The 21,776-nt window shown below is 42.3% G+C and overlaps 1 protein-coding gene across 1 annotated transcript; it reads right to left on the reverse strand.

The window, feature by feature from the left end:
- Window positions 1-856: 856 nt before the first annotated feature.
- Window positions 857-9,416, reverse strand: RGS1 (regulator of G protein signaling 1). Its single transcript, XM_081914965.1, has 5 exons — window positions 9,261-9,416; window positions 8,326-8,412; window positions 5,887-5,948; window positions 4,043-4,206; window positions 857-2,303 (listed from the first exon to the last, which is right to left on the reverse strand). Exons 1-5 carry the CDS (start codon window positions 9,359-9,361, stop codon window positions 2,118-2,120), a joined length of 600 nt encoding a protein of 199 aa, XP_081771091.1. The 5' UTR covers window positions 9,362-9,416; the 3' UTR covers window positions 857-2,117.
- Between the last annotated feature and the right edge of the window lie 12,360 nt (window positions 9,417-21,776).

The following is a 21,776-nucleotide window of genomic DNA, read 5'->3' on the forward strand; positions in this document are numbered from 1 at the left end:
TAACTTGGGATGCACTAAGCTCAACAACCAACCAAACAACCTCCCCCCCCTCCCCACTTCAGTGCACTGTTCTTTTCTGCCAGGTACTCAATTACATGGCCAAGCAGTGTTGGTTTATTTTAAAATCAACCTTTGAGGCTTGGGCCGGGTTAAAAAATCAGGAAAACAATTAGAAATGTATTTTTAGTGTGTATACATTTGTGCAAAAGTCCCACTCTTTTAAAGTGGGACTCTTGCGCATATGTGCACACTAAAAATACATTTCTAATTGTTTTTCAATTTCCCAGAGTAGATGTTGAAAATGTTGTGCAAGCAGCCAAAAGACAGTATAAAAGACAGCAGAGCAAGCTGCCAACTTCTGGCATTGACAGGGCTAAATTAAAAAGCTCATAATGTCTCTATCAGCTAACTTATATTGATTTATTGATTTGCTGGGATGCGGGTGGCGCTGTGGGTAAAACCTCAGTTCCTAGGACTTGCTGATCGTAAGGTTGGTGGTTCGAATCCCCACAGCGGGGTGAGCTCCCATCGTTCGGTCCCAGCTCCTGCCAACCTAGCAGTTTGAAAGCACCTCTAAGTGCAAGTAGATAAATAGGGACTGCTTTATAGCGGGAAGATAAACGGTGTTTCCATGTGCGGCGCTGGTGCTGGCTCGCCAGATGCTGCTTCGTCACGCTGGCCACATGACCTGGAAGTGTCTGCGGACAGCGCTGGCCCCCGGCCGCTTAAGTGAGATGGGCGCACAACCCTAGAGTCAGACACGACTGGCCCGTATGGGCAGGGGTACCTTTACCTTTATTGATTTGCTACATTTATTTCTCTCCTTTCCTCCATGGAGTACACGTTTCTCTTCCCATTTTTTTTTAAAAAACCAAATAGGATTTATTTTCCACGTCTTCTCTCCCATGTTTTCCTCACAACAACCCTGTGAGGTAGGCTTGTTATATAGTTTTAAATTAGTGGTCACTTGCCATTCATTTACAATAAATTAAATATGACTATCTCATGTTAGCAACTACTAAAATATAAGTTATGCTCACTCTAGCTTATATCCACAGGAAATGGGATTCCAATCTATTGGGATTCAAGCAACAACATACAGTGCACTCAATGTCATAAAGCCACAAACATCTTAATGCGCTATATATCTGATGGATTACATTTGGGGCAGCGAAGGCATTTTTTTATTTTTGTTTTGGCAATTATGGTTTTGCAATTCCAAAACATTTTTGATAGGATTCACCAAAGGACTTCTACCTGAGCAGTGGAGCTTTTCCCTTTCTCCTCCTTCACCTCCCCCAAAAATGGCTCTGGGGGGAGGGTCAGGGGAATCCCAGAAGAGCACTGGGGAGGAGGAGGGGATATTGTTCAAAATCCCAAACTGAAATGCTTGTGCAGATACACTAGACAGGCTTATCTTAGGCTGCTCTCAGATTCCTGTTTTCTGTGCAGATGGCCAGGATAGCACTCAATTCTGCCACATGCTGAAGTCTATGTCTGGGGCTGTTGGTTCCTTTAGGTCTTGTGCACACACGAATAAAGCATCAAAGAGTTATTTGCATGGGTGTGCATGGACTATGAGAGAGGAAGAGTTGATTTTCATATCAATTCGCAATGCTGCACTGGCAATGCCTTTCAGGGGAGTCAGTTCATACATCTAGCTGCAAGTGATCACTGTTGAGTAATGAGAATTGTGTGAGCTTGGCCTATTTATGTAAGAGCAGGAATGGAAACACATGTCCTTCCCTTATACCGTCATGTGATAGACATAAATCCCATGACTGCAATCATGGAGCAGGAATTCTAACAATAATGACATCTGCACCAAGGCTCACTTGCAGTGCCATTCCTGAAGGAGAAAATTCTAACACAGGAAGCGGTATTTAGTCCAGTAGTGCCAAGGCAAAATGGCTTCTCTTCTTTTCAACCACTTCATCTCAGAGAGAACCATCCAGGCACCTTCATCGCACATGCAAACCAGTCCATGTTTGTGACAGTTCCAACATCTCCTTTGGTCCACTGTTCCATCTTGTGCGCTGCTATCCTGCCACTCTTAAAACTGATGTCAACATCAGACAAGATTCAGAGCCCATCCTTGACTCTTGCCAGGTGGATCCTCACTTGAGACTGTTGCAGTCAACCTTATCTAGCAGGTTGCGATAGAATGTGGACTTGAGGAATCGAGGGTAAGAGTCTCGCTCCATCAGTATGTACACATGCCTCTGGGCCTCATCAAAGCTTGAAGGCGTTGGATTTTGAGCCTTCTTGGCGATGTCTTTTCTTGTGTAAAAGTCAATGTTGACCTAAGGGACAGCAAAATTAGACTTCAGTAACATCTGAATGCAGGTTTCATAAATGAAGTACAAAACATGGTTTATAAATCTGGATAACAGCAACAACTGGGAAAAGATAGACATAATATTTTACGAGGACAGGAAAAACACCACAGACAGAATAATTGCCACACACAGGAAGAACAAGGATATAGTTTGAGTGCTTCACTTGTAGTTTTATAAATCGTTTAATGTGTCAATATGAATAGAAGTTATTAATATTGCAATTGTTGTATAAGGGATTATTATTATGATTGGAATGCATTTAATATTAATCAGATTTTGGAATGCTGAACTAAAGAAAACCATCAATTCTAGCATGCCAGTGGAGGGGACCTTATCTAAATTATATAATTTGGCATTTGAACGATTGGTAATAGTAATTGTATTATGAATTAGTATTGTTATAATGAGGCTATTATCGGATTGTAATCGAAAACTAATACAAATTATTATCAGAAAAACATGGTTTATAAATGTAAAACCACAACCCTCAGTGGCGTAGCGTGGGTTGTCAGCACCCGGGGCAAGGCAAGTAATTTGCACCCCCTAACCCGTGGATTTGCGCCCCCTAACCCTAACCCCCAGATGTTGCGCCCGGTGCGGCTGGCCCCCCCTGCACCCCCCACGCTACGCCACTGACAACCCTTCCAGTTAATTACTAAACAAATGCCCTTAGGTCAGCTTCCCACTTTGTGTTTTCATTATAAAACTTCAGAGCCTCTTTTCAGACTTCATACAGCAAGCACATGTGCCACATAGAAACAGTAAATGGAAACTTGGTACAGCCCAAGTTCATTGGTTTCTTTCTTGCTGCCCTAGGAGGAGTTGAAGCATGTGGTAATATTAGAATATTCTCTGTTGTCTGAAGAAGATGCAGCAGTTGGGAGAGTGTGGAGCAGACCACTGACTGGGCAAGAAAAGCCCATGTGATCTGCATCTCTCCCTCACCCTGGGGTTTAAAGAATATTCAGACAATATTCGACTATGGGGTCACCTAACAGAGAAGCAGCTCCCATCACTGTACAAAAAGGGATGAAAGATGGAGACATTAAGTCCAGATAGAGGACCTTTGAATCAATTCCCATGGGTTTGATAGATTTATTTTATTGACTGTTTGGACATGAATTTAGCTTTGACTTGCCTTTTATTTTAGAAATTTGCAATGTTTTGTTATCTTGACTTTCATTTTGATTTTTGGTGTTTAGCAGAGTTGTTTTGCTGCTAGGTGCTTTGATTTTCCCTTGGGGAGTAGTGCTGCCTGGTTGTGCATTGAACAGCGCCGTACATTAAAAGATCAATATTTTTCTTTTTAAAAAATAAATGTTAGGAATTTAAAAACCATGCTCCCTGGACATCAGCCACAACATTTGGAGAAGTGTGAATTAGGAAGGATTTTGGTTTGCACATTGTTTTAGGAAGTGCAAAAGTAGTTTCAGAAAGGTTCAGTTCACATTTTAATAGGAGATTAATTACTTTCCCATCAGTACATGGGATATATAGCAACCAAAATAAAACTTGTAGGCATTCGCACTGCCAGTCCAAAATACATAGCCTCATGCAGAGTTCCTACTACCTTAAGTTTCAAAGGGTTAGCCATGAAACTATGAAATAGCCAACATATAAAATGCACCAGGATGCTTTCAAATAAAACTGCCATAAACATTTAGTCATTTCCCCTTTAAACTTCACCCAAGCTTTAAACTTACTTGCTTTGTAGCATCATTCTGAACAAACTCCTTGTAAATCTTCTCTGCTTTGCCGTGTAAACAATCAGCTTGGGTTTTCTTGTAGTCTTCACAAGCTAGCCAAAACTCAATGTTTTCATCACTGAACTCGGATTTTAGAAATTCTCTGAAAGCATCTTGACCACCTGCAATAAACAAAAATACAGATGTGGCTTTAGTCGTAATTTTAACACAAGGGGAAGACAAAATAACCAAGGAACTATGCTTTATAGTAGGTTGATTAACCTTCTAGCCAGGCTGTGGTGGTGGGGAAACCGTTTCTATTAGGGCATAACTTTAAATCATGTTGTTACAAAGAAGCCAGGAGCAACAAGTACAGTAGTACCTAGTACCTCGGGTTAAGAACTTTGCTTCAGGATGAGAACAGAAATTGTGCGGCGGTGGCAGCGGGAGGCCCCATTAGCTAAAGTGGTACCTCAGGTTAAGAACAGTTCCAGGTTAAGAACGAACCTCCAGAACGAATTAAGTTCTTAACCCGAGGTACCACTGTATTTCCTTCCCCATCACCTTTGGGCCTGAAGCTTGTATCTCCATTGCCAGTCGGGCTCATTCCTCTTTAAATCCACTCAAAGGCAAAGAATGGGGGAAAATGGAATTCTTAGCTCTGAATTATAATATAGTCTTGTGCTCTGCTGTTCCTTTGTTCTCCTATAGGATATGCTGATCTCCCAAGGAGGGCCAAGAAGATTGTTTTTATTTGCCAGCAGCGGAGGTGAGGTATGTGCTTTCCTGGAAAAGGTGATATAGGGGTCACCTCTTTGTAAAGAGTAAAGGTGATGAAGGGCTTGCATCTTGGGGCAAGGGAAGGCTGTTAAAAAGGGTTTTGTGTTTGTTTGTGTGTGTGTGTATCTTGCAAAACATGATGTGCAGATGCTGTTTGGTTTGCTATCCTAGATGATGGAACAGGTCTGAATGAATGTTGAACAAACTCCAACTGCAATGCTACAGCAACCCTAATGGTTCAAACATGTTTAGGCATGAAATTATATTTGGGTAGCCACTTACTCCTATTATTAACAGGCTTGGGATACCCCAAATGGAAAAACCCATTCATGCATGGGCTCACGTGTGCCCCCCCTTGCAGGGATCAAATTGTTCTTGCACATTGTATACTGGGTGCTAGTGGAATTATTAAATTTTATGTGGCCTTGGACTCATTTCAAAAGCCCGTTGCAAATGATCAGATCAGATCAGCAGCCCATTGGGCAGGAAGGAAAAAGTGGAGAAGTGGAGAGGGCGGGGAGGAAATGGCAGAGAGAGAGAGAGAGAGAGAGGCGGGAGAGAGGAGCGGAGAGGAGAGGAGAGGAGAGATGAAGGATGGTCACCACACCACTGCAGACTGGCTCAGGCAAAGGACTCACCAGGTCCCACACTCTCTTCTCACAAGACACCTGCCCTCCCCAAATCTGATCTTCTGGAACAGTATGGAATGTGGCTTTTCAAAAAGGTCAGAATTGATATTCAACTCCAGTAGACTGGAGTATATTTCCAGAGTATGAACACACATTAAATATGGACGGGATGGATGGGTATGAAAAACCAGTATCCCAAGGGACATAGGTGAAGTCTGGATCTGCAGATCTTATAGAATGGGATGGAACATATGGAAGAAAGCACTCTTTATTATCTGTGGGGCCCAGGGCATGTAAGGACTTTAATGTCCCGAATAAGAGCACATGGCCACCCTAGAGGATATTACCTAACTGAGTCATATTTTCTGAAAGTGGCAATTCTGCTTTGCTGATCTTCCTTTCAATATTATATACTCACAACACATAAAACTGTTATAATGATAAAATGCTTACACTGGGTTGCCAGAAGCTTTTCTAAGGATTGTGACCACTTTGTAACCTCTTCTGCAGGAAGCCTGAAAGGAAAACAGACATGGTTTTGAGTGCAAGAAACCACATACTTGACGGAGATCTTGAGCTAGGCCAGTGTTGTTTGTTGTTGGAGACTTGTGTGTGTTGTACTTTTCAGCTTGGAGAGATGGGAGAACTGATCACAACTCCCCAATGTCTTGTCTAGTTTAACCCTAAGTTTCCCTGAAAATTATAGATGTGCCAGCTCTATGGGGTCCTGGTCCATTTCCCCCACCCAATAAAATATTTGGGGGAGCCAAATCCCTCCCCATTTCCTGCAAATTGGTACCTCCAGTTAGGCACCCCAGCTAGGTGCCACCCTCTTTCCCCTGCTTTCAGTGCCATTTCTGAGTGTGTCTGAGCCAGGGCAGCTGAGGAGAGGTAGGTAGGCAGGCAGACAGGCAGGTGAGTTGAGCAGGTGGCAAGTGTGGGCATGCAAGTGGGCAAAAACCTCTTTCGGGTGGGTGGGGGCTGAAAGGCGAGTGGGTGGGGAGTAAGGGGACGCCTGTGCCCAGCTGTGTGTGATGAAGAAAGGTGAGCTCCACAGAAGTGTGAGGGGGGGAGTGTGTGCAGAGGCAGTTGGGGGTGATGGGCGCCCTCAACATTTTGTTCTTCTTGGAATTGAGCCTGTGATCTGTGCTTTACCACCTGAGCTATGCTTCTTAACTTATTCACCTAATTCTTTGAGTTTCATAATTGAGTAGGGACTGACATTTGAGACTTTATTTGTTCAAGACCTTCACTTCATACCATTCTAGTCCCATATCCATTAAGAGAATAAGAGAAACCTTTGATTCATTGACAGGATATTGAGTCAATATGATAATTCTGTTAGCTATCTTGTCTGACTGGGCTCTGAAACGCTCTGCTGTCTTATCTGTAGAGGTGGATTTCCACTTCTGTCTTGCCTTAGATGAATGGATAGCCTTCAACTGCTAAGTAGCACTTTTAGAAATTTCACACTGTAGGAAAGAACCCACCACAAAACTGAAATTGGAAGATTCAGAATGAATATATTTTGAACCACGCGATACTCTCAGGATTACTCCTAGGCCACTCTGCTGGGATTTTAGGTAGTGAAAGAAGATCCCCTGTTTTGACTGGCCACAGCATCCCTATGGGTTCAGGTTCAATAAGTTAGAAGGGGTGTGGGATGAGTTTCCTGTGCTTCTAATAGCTGCATGATGGGCTCTGAAGCAGAGACACAGATGTTTCCCTGTCTCAGAGGGGAAAAAGTGATGGCACTAACTGGAAGATTAGTCTAAAGTTTTGTCCATGGAGTATCTGACTCATTATGGGGGCAGCTTTCTGAGCATCTGGTCTCAACCACCGAGCGTTTCTAGTTCCTGCCCACCCTCCCTTTGCATCAAAAGATGTGGCTGGCCAGTTCAATGGGGCCAAGTGACAGAGGTACCTTCAGGGAAGGGCTGTCAATGGCTGGGCTCAGCAAGATGAGCTGGAGGGCACCCGACACAGAACAAGGCTGCTGTACCACATTTCTAAATAGATGCACATTAGCAGTTAAAGAGCTGCTGTGTCAAGGGGCTGGACTGAGGAGGGATGATGGGAGTCGCCCCCCTCTCCCTTGAACCTTCCTGAGAACAGGAGGACAGTATAGATTTAGAACAGTGGTTTGCAGAAGGGAATAGTTTAGAGGGCAAAAGCTGGGAAATACTGGAAGAGGAACAGCAGGAAGAAGAGGCAACAGGGGAGAGACAGTTGACAGACTCTGTGTCCTTGGAAAGCATTCCTGACCCCCACTCTCCCAAGACCAGGTGGGCATTGAGGGTATTGAAACAGAGAGCTCAGAAACAGGAAGCTCAGATCAACCGACGCAGGAGTGATGTCGAATAAGGGGGACATAGAGAGTGGGACTTTACTTGGAGCAACACCATTATTAGGGAAGGCTGCATTCCTTCATTGTTCTCTCTGTGAATTATTGAATAAATTGCTTGGTAAGAACTCTTATTGTTTCTCTGAATCTGGGTTGCCCCCGTGGGAGGGAGAACTGATTCCCCGAAGCCTGACATGATGCTACATTAGAAATAATAATAATAATAATAATTGTACCCCAGCCACTCTGGGTGCAGAGTCTAATTTTTTCTAACTGCAGCACTGCCCAGTTGTGTGTTGCAATATTTCTGTGAGTGCAAGCTGGTTTAAACTGATTGTAATATTGTGTTTTGATTTTGTAAGCCCGTGCTGGGGCCTTAGGGTGAAGGGTGGGTTAATAATAAGAAGAACAGCCAAAGCACATGTGCATTTGAATTCAGATGCATGTGCTCTGCATGCAGACCTGGATCAAGGTGAGAAGCAATCGTCTGTGAAAAGGAACTACATTATCATATAGTGACTGCATAGCAAATATTACTTAATACTTACATTACATCTTTGGAGGTGGAATATTTGATGTCAAGTGATTCTATGTGTGGCACAATAGACAAAAAGTAGTTCTTCAGTTCCACACCCCTGAAAGTGATGATAAAAATATCCGGTAATTTATTGTGCATAGGGGGAAAAACATGAAGCATATCAATTGCAGGAGGTCAGTAGACTGAAATGGATGTTGTCTGCCTCTCCTGGATTATTTCTTGAGCAATCATGACTCTCAGTATGATGAGATGTTGAGAGAGGGTGCTCCTTTTACATGCATCCATGCACAGAAACAGCTGCACATGAAAACCTACTAAAATTCTCACATATCAGTTTGCCTGAATTTAGGCACGATTCCGTGGCTCCCTTGATTTCAGCACAAGGGACTTAAAATAACCACATGCTGAAGCTTTCCACTGAATTTGCAACCTAATCCCATGCATGTTCATGGCTCCAGATAGGTGCTGAATGTTGTAAACCAGTAATTGGCTGCAGGTTTTTCAGTTCATCCGATAAAGGATAAAATCTAGATTAAATGGGGGGGGGGATATAGGCTGGTTTTTGGATGACAATTATATCATGTGGGTGCTGTAAAAAAACCCAAAACTTACAAAGGAGCATTGATCAAGTGGCGTAGCATGGGGGGTGCAGGGGGGCCTGGCTGTACCGGGCGCAACATCTGGGAGTTAGGGTTAGGGGGCGCAAATCCACGGGTTAGGGGGTGCAAATCCATGGGTTAGGGGGCGCAAATCCATGGGTTAGGGGGCACAAATTACTTGCCTTGCCCCGGGTGCTGACAACCCACGCTACGCCACTGCATTGATCCCTCAAAAAACATCTGACTGGAAGTACTTTTAAGTAACTAATGCTAATTCCAATTGAACCTTCTCCATAGTTAAATGTTCAGTTTTAAAAATGCATTTCAGAAGTGCTGTTGTACTTACAAAGCCTTGCTCCTTTTTTTGTGATCCTTGCCTTCTCCAACCCCTTGGCTTTTTTCTTTCATTTCACTTGAACTGGTTTGCCACAGGAACACCCAAGGCATCTTTCTTGGCTTCTGTCTACTGTTGTAGTCCTTAGCAGATTTGAACTCACCAACTGCAGACAGACTTATATATTGACACGCAAGCTGCTTTGAGCAAAAAAATAAAATAATCTGTATGTCATAGGCTGTTACCACAAGCTGAGGAACTTCCTTTTTTCACTCTGAGATGACGTGCACAGTTATTTGTCTGGTTTTGTTTAAGAAGGTCTTTCAAAAAGTTTATGGTTGTGGTTAAACTGGATGGTAGCAGGTCTCTTTAAGCTGAATGGAGCAGGTGGCAAGAAACATATCACAATATGAGGACTTTTGTAAAAAAAGAAAAGGGAAAAAGATTATTTAAGATCAGTTGTTGGATGGAGTGTTGTTGTGTTGGAGCAAAGTGAAATCCATTGATTCAATTGCCAGAGAACTAAACGTGTAGCTAAACATGTGTTTTCCGCTCTCCCAGTGATATCGATGGGATTTAAATGTACTTGACTTTGGCTGAATTATGAGCCTGCAGAGCAGAAATCCTAGGTACGACCCCAAAGAACTTATTCACAATTACACAGCTTTTATTTATATCAGCAGACTTCCGGAGGCGGCGCGAACGGCAATGGCTGCCAGCTCCTGAACGGGAGAGGGTAGCTCCGTTGAAACGGGTCGCCCGCTACGGCGAAGCGGGGACCCATCCAGAAAAACCACAGGCAGCAGAAGCCTGTGGTCCTGAGACCCGGCGGGCGCCAAAAGCAGCCCCTAAAACGACGAAGGGACCCCGTAAGGGGCTCCGGACCGCGGAGGGGGTAGCGGCGCTGTGGGTCGTTGCGCGATCAACGGAGCGAAGCCGCGTCGCTGTTGCCGGTGAGCGCTGACCTTTCTTCTTGAAACTGCTAACTTTGGAAAGCAACAACCCGTGAGTAATTTGGACACTATACTTCTAAAGCCTCTAAAAATTGTGAATTTGGCTGAAAGCGGAGTGACGAAAAACAGGAAGTCCGTCTTCCGCTGACACTGAACTTGAAAGTAAAGAGCAGGAGGAGTGGAGACAAAGAGTAATTTCTTGCATTGACTGATCTGGCATCTATTTAAACTGTTGTTTCTGGCCGATTTAAAGACTTTAAGTGGCTGTTTTTTGGACCTTCATTGAGACAAGGGTACCTGTCTTCTGTTGATCTATTGGATTACAAATAAAAGTAAGAAACCCAGGTACTGGAGCTGCCTGAGTAACTGAGCAGTCAGCCTGCAAGCTTTGGATACTTTGAATCTGAACTTTGGAACATACTGAGTTTGAATTTGTTACTTTGAAACACTTGTGGTCTAAGCACTTTTGGAAACAATGTTTGGCTTTAAGTTTTAACTCTGCTAAAACTTATCTTTGTGAAGATCTTTGGAGATCAATTCAGACTTACTAATTTTAATTGGATTGGACTTCCTCCCCAAAGACATTCTAAGCTCCACCTAGAGGATTTTTGGATTTACAGCAGTGACTTTGTTTTACTTTCTCTTTCCCGGCCTCCTGTTTGAGTGTTACCATCTGGGCTCTTATTTTCTCATGGGAACAATTCAGTTTGACCTTGGCTTTTAGATAACTTTGGAATGAGTGGAACAAGAAAAAGGGGAAGAACCAGACAAACAACGTTAACTTTACCGACAGTCTCACAGCGTAGATCATCTGTGCCTGCTTTGCCTACTACTTTGCCTCCTGAGGCAGAAGCGGCCTCCCTGCTACAATCAGGGGAGGGAGAAACTGAGGAATTACAACTGGAAGATATGGCCTCAGGAGCAAGTGGCACTATTTTGGAGAAAATTTTTGAAAAATTGGAGGCTCTGGACAGAAAGGCTGACCAGCAATCAGCTAAAATTGACTTAAACACAGAAAGTTTAAATAGACTAACTGGACAAGTTGCACAGAATGTTCAATCTATTGGAGAATTGAAGGAGGCTGTAGGTGAAAATCGGAAACTGGCGGAAGACACTAGCCAAAGATTGGGACAGCTTGAAAAAGAAGTAAGACCACTCAGCAAACAAGTAGGAGAACACCAGATCTACTTTTCCATGACAGAACTTCGGAACAGGGAGGCCAATTTAAGGATACGCTCAATTCCAGAAGTGGAAGAAGGTAACTTAACTGAGTTCCTTACCAAGGAATTTTCCAAGTTTTGGAACTTAGAAGAAAAAGACTTTAAAATACTATCTGCTTTTAGGCTTGGAAGACTTATAAAGAAGGAGAAGCCCAGAGACTGTTTGATAATATTGAGATCAAAGGAGGAAAGGGACAAGATTCTAGGCCTGCACTACGGAAAGTCACTGGATATTTTGGACAAAAGAATTGAAATTTATAAGGATATTCCTAAACAGCTGTTGGATCTTCGAGCAGACTACTCGGAATTAGTAAAACTGCTAAGGAGCAACTCAATCATCTTCAGGTGGGAGTTTCCCCAAGGTTTGTCGTTTACTTTCAGAGGGAGGAAGACTAAAATTAGAACGCCGGAGGATAGAGACAAGTTTTTGGTGGCACACGGAGAAGATCTTCATAAGGGACTTGGATTACCCCCAGGGCCTGAACCTCCGGGGGTTCCTGCACCCTCGGACCCCCAAAAATCTGACAATAAGGTACCCCCACAGCAAGAATAACCAGATATATTCAGGATGTCTCTGCAACTTTTGAGCTGGAACATAAATGGCTGTAACATTCCAGGAAAAAGGAGAAAAATCTTTCACATTTTAAAAAAGGAACATTTGGACATTATTTGCTTACAGGAAACACATGTGATCAGGCTCCACAGAAAAGTGTTAATAAATAAAAGACTTGGTCAGGAATTTATATCTTCGGATACAGTTAAAAAGAGAGGTGTGGTAATTTATGCAAAAGAGAGCCTTTCACCTAAATTTCTGTTTAAAGATGAGCATGGAAGAATTTTGGCGATAGAAATACAACATCAAGGGGAAAAAATACTGATATTAGGAATTTATGCTCCAAATGAAGGAAAATCGGAATTCTATAAGAAGTTGCATGAGACCATGCTGGACTATCTGGACTACAACAACATCATTATGATGGGAGATATGAATGGAGTTGTATCAACCAATATGGATAAGTCACAGAGCCAAAAAATTTCTAAAGATGGGAGACTACCAAAGACCTTCTTTGAAATGACAGACAATATGGACTGGATTGACATTTGGAGAGTGAGAAACCCCTTGGGAAGGGAAGGAACATTTTTCTCTGAAGCCCAACTGACTTGGACAAGAATCGACCAGATATGGATAACTAGAGGTCTGGCACCTAAGATCAGAAAGGTGGAAATCTGCCCAAAGACATGCTCCGACCATAACGCACTGAGAATGGACATGACATTGATTCCAACCGGTTCCTTCAGATGGAAGATGAATGATGGCCTGTTTAGAGATCAGGAGATCACTAAGAAGGCCCAAAAAGCCCTAAAGGATTATTTTGAGATCAATATGAACACCACAGTGGAAAAAAGAACTATCTGGGACGCAAGTAAGGCCGTGATGAGGGGGTTCCTGATACAACAGAACACAGTAAAGAAAAGGAAACAAAACGAAAGGAAAGATAAAATTTTGGAAAAAATCAAGGAGTTGGAGAAGAAGTTAAGACTTAATCCGAAGTCCCAGCCGATTCTGAGAGAAATCAAACTTTACCAAGCACAATATTGTAAACTGATAAATCAGGAAATAGAATGGAAAATCAAACTAATGAAACAAAAAACTTTTGAGTCGGCTAATAAATGTGGAAAACTGCTAGCTTGGCAGTTGAAGAGGAGACAAAAGTTAAACACAGTGACAAACTTAGAGATTGAAGGAAGATGTATCCAGAACCCCGGAGAGATTAGAAAGTGTTTCCAGAGATATTTCAAAAAATTATATACTCAAGGGCCACAAGATGAAGCAGCGATTAAACAATTTCTAAAGACAAATGGACTGGCAAAGTTGTCAGAAGAAAATAGATCAATTCTGAATGGCAAAATAACACGACAAGAGATTGAGCAGGCCATCCAAAACATGAAACAGGGCAAATCACCAGGACCAGATGGGCTGACCTCCAAGTACTATAAGACATTGAAAGACTATTTGATACAACCACTGATGGAGGTCAGCAATGAAATTTTAGAGGGGAAGAAGGCGCCAGAATCGTGGAAAGAAGCTTTCATCACATTGATACCAAAATCGGAAACTGAAAAGACACAGCTTAAGAACTACCGTCCCATCTCCCTTTTAAATGTGGATTACAAAATATTCGCAGACGTTTTGGCAAGTAGATTCAAGAGGGTTTTAAACAAAGTAATCCATAAAGACCAGGCAGGCTTTCTCCCAGGTAGACATATGTCTGCCAATACAAGGAACATTATAGATATATTGGAGCTTTTACAAACAGACATAAATACTAAAGCTGTTTTAATTTTTATAGACGCGGAGAAGGCCTTTGATAACATATCCTGGAAGTTTATGAAAGGGAATCTAAAAGAAATGGGAGTGGGCCGGGGGTTTGAGAATGGGATTGATGCAATATATTCAGAACAAAAGGCTAAACTGATAGTTAACAATGTGGTTACAGAAGAGTTTAAAATTGAAAAAGGAACACGACAAGGCTGTCCGATTTCCCCGTTACTATTTATCTCGGTCCTGGAGGTGCTCTTGGACACGATTAGAGGGGACAGGTTGGTGGAAGGGATACAGGTCGGAGCGAAACAATACAAACTTAAAGCGTTTGCAGATGACTTAGTTCTGACATTACAGGAGCCAGAATCTAGTACGAAAAGAGTACTACAACTAATCCAGGATTTTGGTCGGGTGGCGGGATTTAAACTAAATAAGCAAAAAACCAAGGTGTTGGGGAAAAACTTGACAGATATTGAGTCGGAACGGTTTCAGAGAGAGACAGAGTTAACTGTGGTTAAGAAAGTCAAATACCTAGGGGTAAACATAACAGCAAAGAATTTGAGTCTGTTTAAAGATAATTATGAAAAATGTTGGTCTGAAATTAAGAGAGACTTGGATAGCTGGTCAAAATTGAAACTTTCATTGTTAGGTCGAATAGCTGCTATTAAGATGAATGTGTTGCCAAAAATGTTATTTTTGTTTCAGACATTGCAGATTGTAGATAAAACGGAGTGCTTCCGGAAGTGGCAGAAAGATATCTCCAAATTTGTCTGGCAGGGCAAAAAGCCCAGAATTAAGTTTAAGATATTAACGGACGCAAAAGAAAGAGGGGGCTTTGCCCTGCCAGACTTAAAGTTGTACTATGAAGCCGCAGCTTTCTGCTGGCTAAAAGACTGGCTACTTCTGGAGGACACGGATGTGCTGGATTTGGAAGGTTTTAACAATGCATTTGGATGGCATGCATATTTATGGTATGACAAGGTTAAGATCAACAAGGTCTTTAAGAACCATATTGTCAGAAAAGCAATATTTAATGTCTGGACAAGATACAAAGACTTATTAGAAAACAAAACACCGAGGTGGCTGTCACCTTTGGAGGCCAAGGCCCGAAAAAGACCCAATATGGAGGCCAATTGGCCAAAATATTGGGAAATACTAGAAAGGGATGGAGACAATTGGAAACTGCAGAGTTTAGAGAAAATGAAAAATAAAGTGCGAGACTGGTTACACTATGCTCAGATTAAGGAAGTGTTTAAGATTGATAAAAAGTTAGGATTCCAGGTGGAGAAATCGAAACTGGAGACAGAACTGCTAGAACCTAAGACCAAGGTACTTTCAAAAATGTATAACTTGCTGCTGAAATGGAACACACAAGACGAATTGGTTAAATCGGCTATGATAAAGTGGGCCCAGGATATTGGGCACAACATTATGTTTGAGGACTGGGAAAGGTTATGGACTACCGGGCTGAACTTCACAGCATGTAATGCTCTGAAGGAAAATGTAATGAAAATGATATATAGATGGTACATGACCCCAGTGAAATTGGCTAAAATATACCATTCGTCTGATAACAAATGTTGGAAATGTAAGGAAAATGAAGGAACATTCTTTCACCTCTGGTGGACCTGCCCTAAAGTGAAGGCCTTTTGGGAAATGATATATAATGAGTTAAAAAAGGTATTTAAGTATACCTTCACCAAGAAACCAGAGGCCTTCCTTCTGGGCATGGTCGGCCAGAACGTGTTAAAGAAGGATAGAACATTTTTTATGTACGCTACAACGGCGGCAAGGATACTTATTGCTAAGAGCTGGAAAACCCAAGATCTACCAACACTGGAAGAATGGCAGATGCAGCTGATGGACTATATGCAACTGGCTGAGATGACTGGCAGAATCCGCGACCTGGGAGAGGAGAGGGTTGAAGAAGACTGGAAGAAATTTAAGATTTACTTACAAAAGTACTGTAATTTGGTTGAATCCTAACAAGGAAGCCAGAGCAGAAATAACTGTCTACCATTAAATTATAATTTTTTATTTGAGTTTAACCTAAATATTGCACTTAAGAGTATAAACAAGATGATAATTTGCTTGGAAAAATTCGTTTTTAATGATGAAAGTGGAAGCGGGAGACGTGAGGGAGTCCGCAATAGAATGAAAAGATGTTATGAAACCTATTTTGTTTGTTAAATATGTATCGGTAAAAAATCTTAATAAAAATTTTTATATATAAAAAAAAAATATTTATATCAGATCTGCATTTTTTGGGTGGTGGTGGTGGAAGGTCTTACTTAAAAAATTGATCATTTGCAATTGGGAATTTCAGAGAATTCTGTTGGAATTGGAAATGGGTGCAGAGATTGCTGCAATTCACATGTTCTTCTGAAGTCAGGAATGGAAACCACACTATTGAATATAAGCAACATTCACTATTGTTGGGTTGTTTTTTTTTAGTCTGCAAATGTTATGTAAATAATCACCATATTTTCTACATTGTTTTTGACCTTTCCCTTCCACTGAAATGCATTGAGATTAATTATACCTATAGCAGATAGTGAGATGAGGGTGTAGCGGAATCCATACAGTAGTGGAACGGAAACAGAGGTGATTGCGATGAATAGAGGATGGGATGGATATCACTGTCTCCTAACATCTCGCAACTCTACTCCCTCCCTTCTAGCCAGTGCCACAACAGCATCTCTGGAAGAAGCTGAGGACCAACCAATTCTCCATCTATATTAATTGATAAATTGGCTTTCCTCATTTGGATCTAGCATGCACTATTGATGAAAAGCAGGTGTGGGCAGAGGAGATGATAGGATGGGAGCAGCACATATAGAGCTAAGAGAAGGAGGAGCGGCGATTCTAAATTCTAGAGGCCAAGAACTTGATTCCTGCAGGGCCAGAGGTGGGGAGAGAGAAATGTTGCTGATGCCTTGTAGATGACCCATTACACACACACACACACACACACACACACACACACACTCCAAATAAACTTTCAACTAATTTTTTGAAATATCTGTATTATTTTTACACAATTGTGCAATTGTGTTCTCTCTCTCGATTTCTCGTCACTGTGTTGCTGCAACATTTGCAGTACAGTGGTACCTCGGATTACATACACTTCAGGTTATAGACTCTGCTAACCTAGAAATATTACCTCGGGTTAAGAACTTTGCTTCAGGATGAGAACAGAAATAGTGCTCCGGCGGCACGGCGGCAGCAGGAGGCCCCATTAGCTAAAGTGGTGCTTCAGGTTAAGAACAGTTTCAGGTTAAGAACAGACCTCCGGAACGAATTAAGTACTTAACCCGAGGTACCACTGTACTTATGTTTGGTTGTCATCATTTTGAAATGTGGGCAAGCCTCAAGAAAGCATTTGCAACACCCAGATGGTTTTTTGGGTCAAGCCTGCCTACATATCACTAGAGATAGGCATGGTACTTGTTAGTTTACATCATGATCCCTCTACCCATTACTCATCTCTGCACAGCAGGTGTGGTGAACCTTTGGCCCTCCAGGTTGTTGTTGTTGAACTACAACTCCCATCACCTGTGGCCATTGGCCATGCTTTCTGGGGCTGATGGGAGTTGTAGTTCAGCAATATCTGCTGGCCCAAGAGTTCCCCACACCTTGTGTAGAGAAAACAGTTTAGCATGCTTATGCTGGAGCACTACAGTCATACCTTGGTTCTCAAACATAATACGTTCTGGGAGTCCGTTCGACTTCCAGAACTGTTCGGAAGCCGCAGAAGCCGCGCCGGATGTTCGGCTTCCAAAAATCATTCGAAAACTGGAACACTCACTTCCAGTTTTTAATCGTTCCAGATCCAAAATGTGTGAGTTCCAAGGCGTTTGGCAATCAAGGTATGACTGTATACCTGGGAGTAAGCTTCACAAAATTAGTGGCACTTATTTCTGAGTAGACATGTACAGGATTGCACAGTCAGCACCAAATTTAAACTATTTGGTTTTCCTTTAGATAAATCAAATAAATGAAGTTCTTTAATCAGTTATTGATTAGGTTGTATTGTTATGTGTGTGTTATGTGTGCTTGTATTTTTTGCTTCTTAAATTTTATTTTGTATTATTAAGTTTTTACATCTAGTTTAAGGTACATAAAAGTAAAACACACATAACAATATTAATAATATTAATAATGAACAACAAAATAGCACAAAGAAGTGTGGGACCATCAAATTTTAAATCAATGACAGGTTTATTCCTTGGTTTATGTGCTTTTTCATCAAACATAGACTTAACAAGCTAAATGTTGTCCAATCATAAAAAATTGCAGAGATTTGCAAAATCAAGTCATACCAGCTAAAAGGACATGACCTAATGACAAAGCCTAAAATTAGAATATAGTTATGGAGAGGAAATCCTGCCTCATTTTCAGTAGCCAAGTTGTTCCTAGGAAAGCGCAGTTTTCAGTGGAATGATGTGGCAATAATTTCCATGTCACTTTTTTGACAAATGTCTGCAGAAGGCTGCACAGTTCAAAGATTACTACATGTGGGTCAACGGGGAATAATTTTGGCAAGAAAGTGATGTCTCAGATGGGCTGTCCAGTTGGTGATTCACTGCAAAGAGAAGCCCACATCTTAAGGGCTTACAAAGGCACGTGTTTTTGTGACAGTTTCTAGTTCCTCTCTACCAGGATTCTCCAACACTTTCTCCTGAAAGACAACAGGAAATTAGTTTTGAGTTCCTCGCTGATGTGTTCTGTTACATTCCCCTTCCAGCCTCTGTAAATAATGGCTGGAATTGATAATACAGTCATACCTCGGATTACAGACGCTTCAGGTTACGTTTTTTCAGGTTACGTTTTTTCAGGTTATGGACCTGGCGAAACCTGGAAGTACCGGAGCATGCGCAGAAGCGCCGACTCACAACCCATGCATGTGCAGACGTGCCGCTGCAGGTTGCGAACAATGCAGGCTGTGAACGTGCATCCTGCATGGATCACGTTCGCAACCCAAGCGTCCACTGTACTCACAACTCTCTCCTACATTTGCTCCCTTCCTTCAACAGAGAAAGTATTGGAACAGCAGGGAACAGATGTTGCCCACAGAATCAGGCCTTCACATACTAAGTGTGATTTGCTCCCCAGCAACCTCTCGCTTCTGCAAACCAGCAAGGAGTTGCGTCTGCCAATGGATATGAGAAGGTCAAGGCATTTACAATGTGAGACTTGGCTGATGTATCATTTGATTGAAATCAGCTAATGGAATAAATAGAAATTTAATTATGTAAATATTTCTTTTGCTTAACCTAACACAAGAAAAACAGTTGAGGTAGGTTCGTAGATAACAACCACTATGTTGTCTGCGGTCACTTGCTAAAATAGCCAGGTAGTCTGCCCAGAATGAAATGGAAAAACTTCACCCTGAATGGAAAGGAATACGTAACTTAACCATGCAGGGATATGCTAATCACTTACTTAACCATGTTGGGTTCACTCACTTATTTACTTTGGGGATTAAGGGAGAGAAACAGGATATTAGGGCAGTGTAAAGAAAACGTTAGCTAAGAAGACTTGGATAATATTTACAGATGCAATCCTGTTTGTGGCGCTAGACTTACGCAACAAGAATCAATAAGTTGCCCCCCACCCCATGTGTTGCTCTCTGGCATTTAAACCAAGTGATTTAACTTTGCTCCAGCGCAATAGCAATTCAGGTAACAACTGAAGCTTTCAGGCCCAGCCTCCCCCCACCTCCCCAATCTCTCTTTGAGGAAATATCCAAGCTTATGACATCTCACTTCTTTCATCACAGAGCAAATTAATTGCACACTCCAAATTAAAGTGGAGCTTCAGGTCACAGCAAAAGGCAGGAATCCCATGTGGGTTCTTGTGAATTCTCTGAAATGTGGTCTGGGGGGTTCTAGGAAAGCAGGACATGATGAAGTGTGAACAGATCACAAACCTTCCAACATTTCTCTGATGAAAATAGGGACATTCTATTCCATACCCTCCAACATATCTCTGATGAAAATAGGAATGTCCTATGGAGAAGCAGGACATTCCAGGATCAAATCAGAAACTAGAACAGCTTCTGTAAATCTGGGACTGTCCCTGGAAAATAGGGACACTTATAAGGTCTGAGATCATGTGGTGGTGTATTCATCACTGGATGAGGAGGGAAAATGATTTCATAGTCTAAAATGGAACATGAATCTCACATTTGTGTCGTAGACCCTGTAAGAAATGGTGCTGGACTGCAGAGATCATGGTCTGAGGCAGCAGAGCAATTCCAATATTTGTATGGAGGAGAAAGAATTATATATGCTTATTGATAGAGGACTATGTATCCCCATTCTTGGATTTTTTTGTTAATGAAAATGTGTTACCACAACCAGACACTGAAATCCCTTACCCAGTGAACAGAATGAAAGAGCATAGTATTCGGTAATTTGTACCTAGGACTAGAAAAACGGTGCCAGAACTCACCATGAAGTTGTTACAATAAGTGCCACACCTTTAAACAGTGCTTTTCTTCTAGAAAAAACGTGCTGGTACTGTGTATCATTGAGTACCCCCTGAAAAAAGCAATGTTTGTACCAGACAACCGGAGGAATTTGGCCTGACCACTAAAACCAACCTATAGAAGGTGTTGCAGGGGGAGGTTGTACCTTTTGAATGAAAATGGCAGCTGCAGCCACAAGTCTGTGTAGATAAAAAACATCATGTTTTCATCTGCGTCGAGATGAGCTCAACCACAGGAACACGACATCCCTCAGAGAAGTAGCAATGACACGCATGAATCTGTCTGGTGCTTTTCCTGTGCTGCAGTCAATGTTCATATCAGGTAAACAAATGAACCGCACTGAGGAAGGCTTAGTTACCAAATGTTCTCAAACTCCTGTTCTCAAACTCTCTCATGGGGAACTGAAAGTCACTTGTACAGTCTGAGATGAATCCATTTGGTTCTGCTCTGAGACCAGGCTTACTTGGGTTTGTTTTCTTCTGCTCCATCAGCTGTTACTGCTGCAGGAAGAGGAAATGGGAACACTAGATCGGGGGCAGATGTTGGTCTTTCAAATTTCAGTGGCGCCCTGTGCAAAGCCAAAATTTGTCAACGTCCCTGCTTCTCATCTTCTGTTTCTGCTCAATTCACTACATCAGGGGTCAGGAACCTTTTTCAGCCATGGGCTGGTCCATCACCCCAGACTATATTTTGAAAAAAAATAATGAATGAATTCCTATGCCCCACAAATAACCCAGAGATGCATTTTAAATAAAAGGACACATTCTACTCATGTAAAAACATGCTGATTCCTGGACTGTCTGCAGGCCGGATTGAGAAGGTGATTGGGCCACATCCAGCTCCTGGGCCTTAGGTAGCCTACCCTTGCACTACATTGTAGTTGCAACGCTCTGCAGTGCCCCTATGCTCAGCTTCCAGTGTGGCAAAACTGGCCACACTACCCTAAATCTGCCTGACAAAATTAGATGCTACACCACACAAGGGAAGGTTCAAGAACTAAAATCTAGCCCCAAAATCTTCTCATTTGATGCCTGCTAGCCCTTTTCCTGAATCTAGATCTCTACCACCCAGTCCTCATGGACACTCTCCTGGTTCTGATGCCTCCTGGGGTCCCAGATTTTCATCCCTCAATCTGCTATGTCCTTCCCCCTGGGTCAGTGTCTTCCAGCTGTCCAATCTCCCAATCCTCTACATCATTCAATCATGCTGTCATGGGCCCTTTAGACCAGGGGTCGTCAACCTTTTAGGAGCTGTGGACCAATTTGGAACCTGGAGCACCGGTCACAAAATGGCTCCCATGGGACGGGGTGGTATAAGACAAAATGGCTGCCACATCTGAAAGAGTAGGAAAAGAGGCAGGACTGCAAAATGGTGAGGACATGCCTTCCTCCTCAATAGGGAAAAGGAACCTACATGAGCTTCCAACACACTCTTTCACAGGGAGAAGCTCTTTGTTGCTCTCTTGTGATCAGAACAGACAGCCCTGACATATAATAAAATACGGACATGTTCAAGAGGGCATATTGAGCCGGAACAAGC

The sequence above is a fragment of the Podarcis melisellensis genome (assembly GCF_964234715.1).
Source record: "Podarcis melisellensis genome assembly, chromosome: 6".
NCBI classification, from domain to species: Eukaryota; Metazoa; Chordata; class Lepidosauria; order Squamata; family Lacertidae; genus Podarcis; species Podarcis melisellensis.

What these genes read in the sequence shown, in the direction of transcription:
- RGS1 (XM_081914965.1), bottom strand. Translation starts at nt 9,361, where the DNA reads ATGCCTTGGGTGTTCCTGTGGCAAACCAGTTCAAGTGAAATGAAAGAA. An exon ending in AAAAAAAGGAGCAAGGCTTT is followed by an intron (nt 8,413 to 9,260) that starts GTAAGTACAACA and finishes CATCACTTTCAG; the next exon opens with GGGTGTGGAACTGAAGAACT. An exon ending in AGAATGATGCTACAAAGCAA is followed by an intron (nt 2,304 to 4,042) that starts GTAAGTTTAAAG and finishes GCTGTCCCTTAG; the next exon opens with GTCAACATTGACTTTTACAC.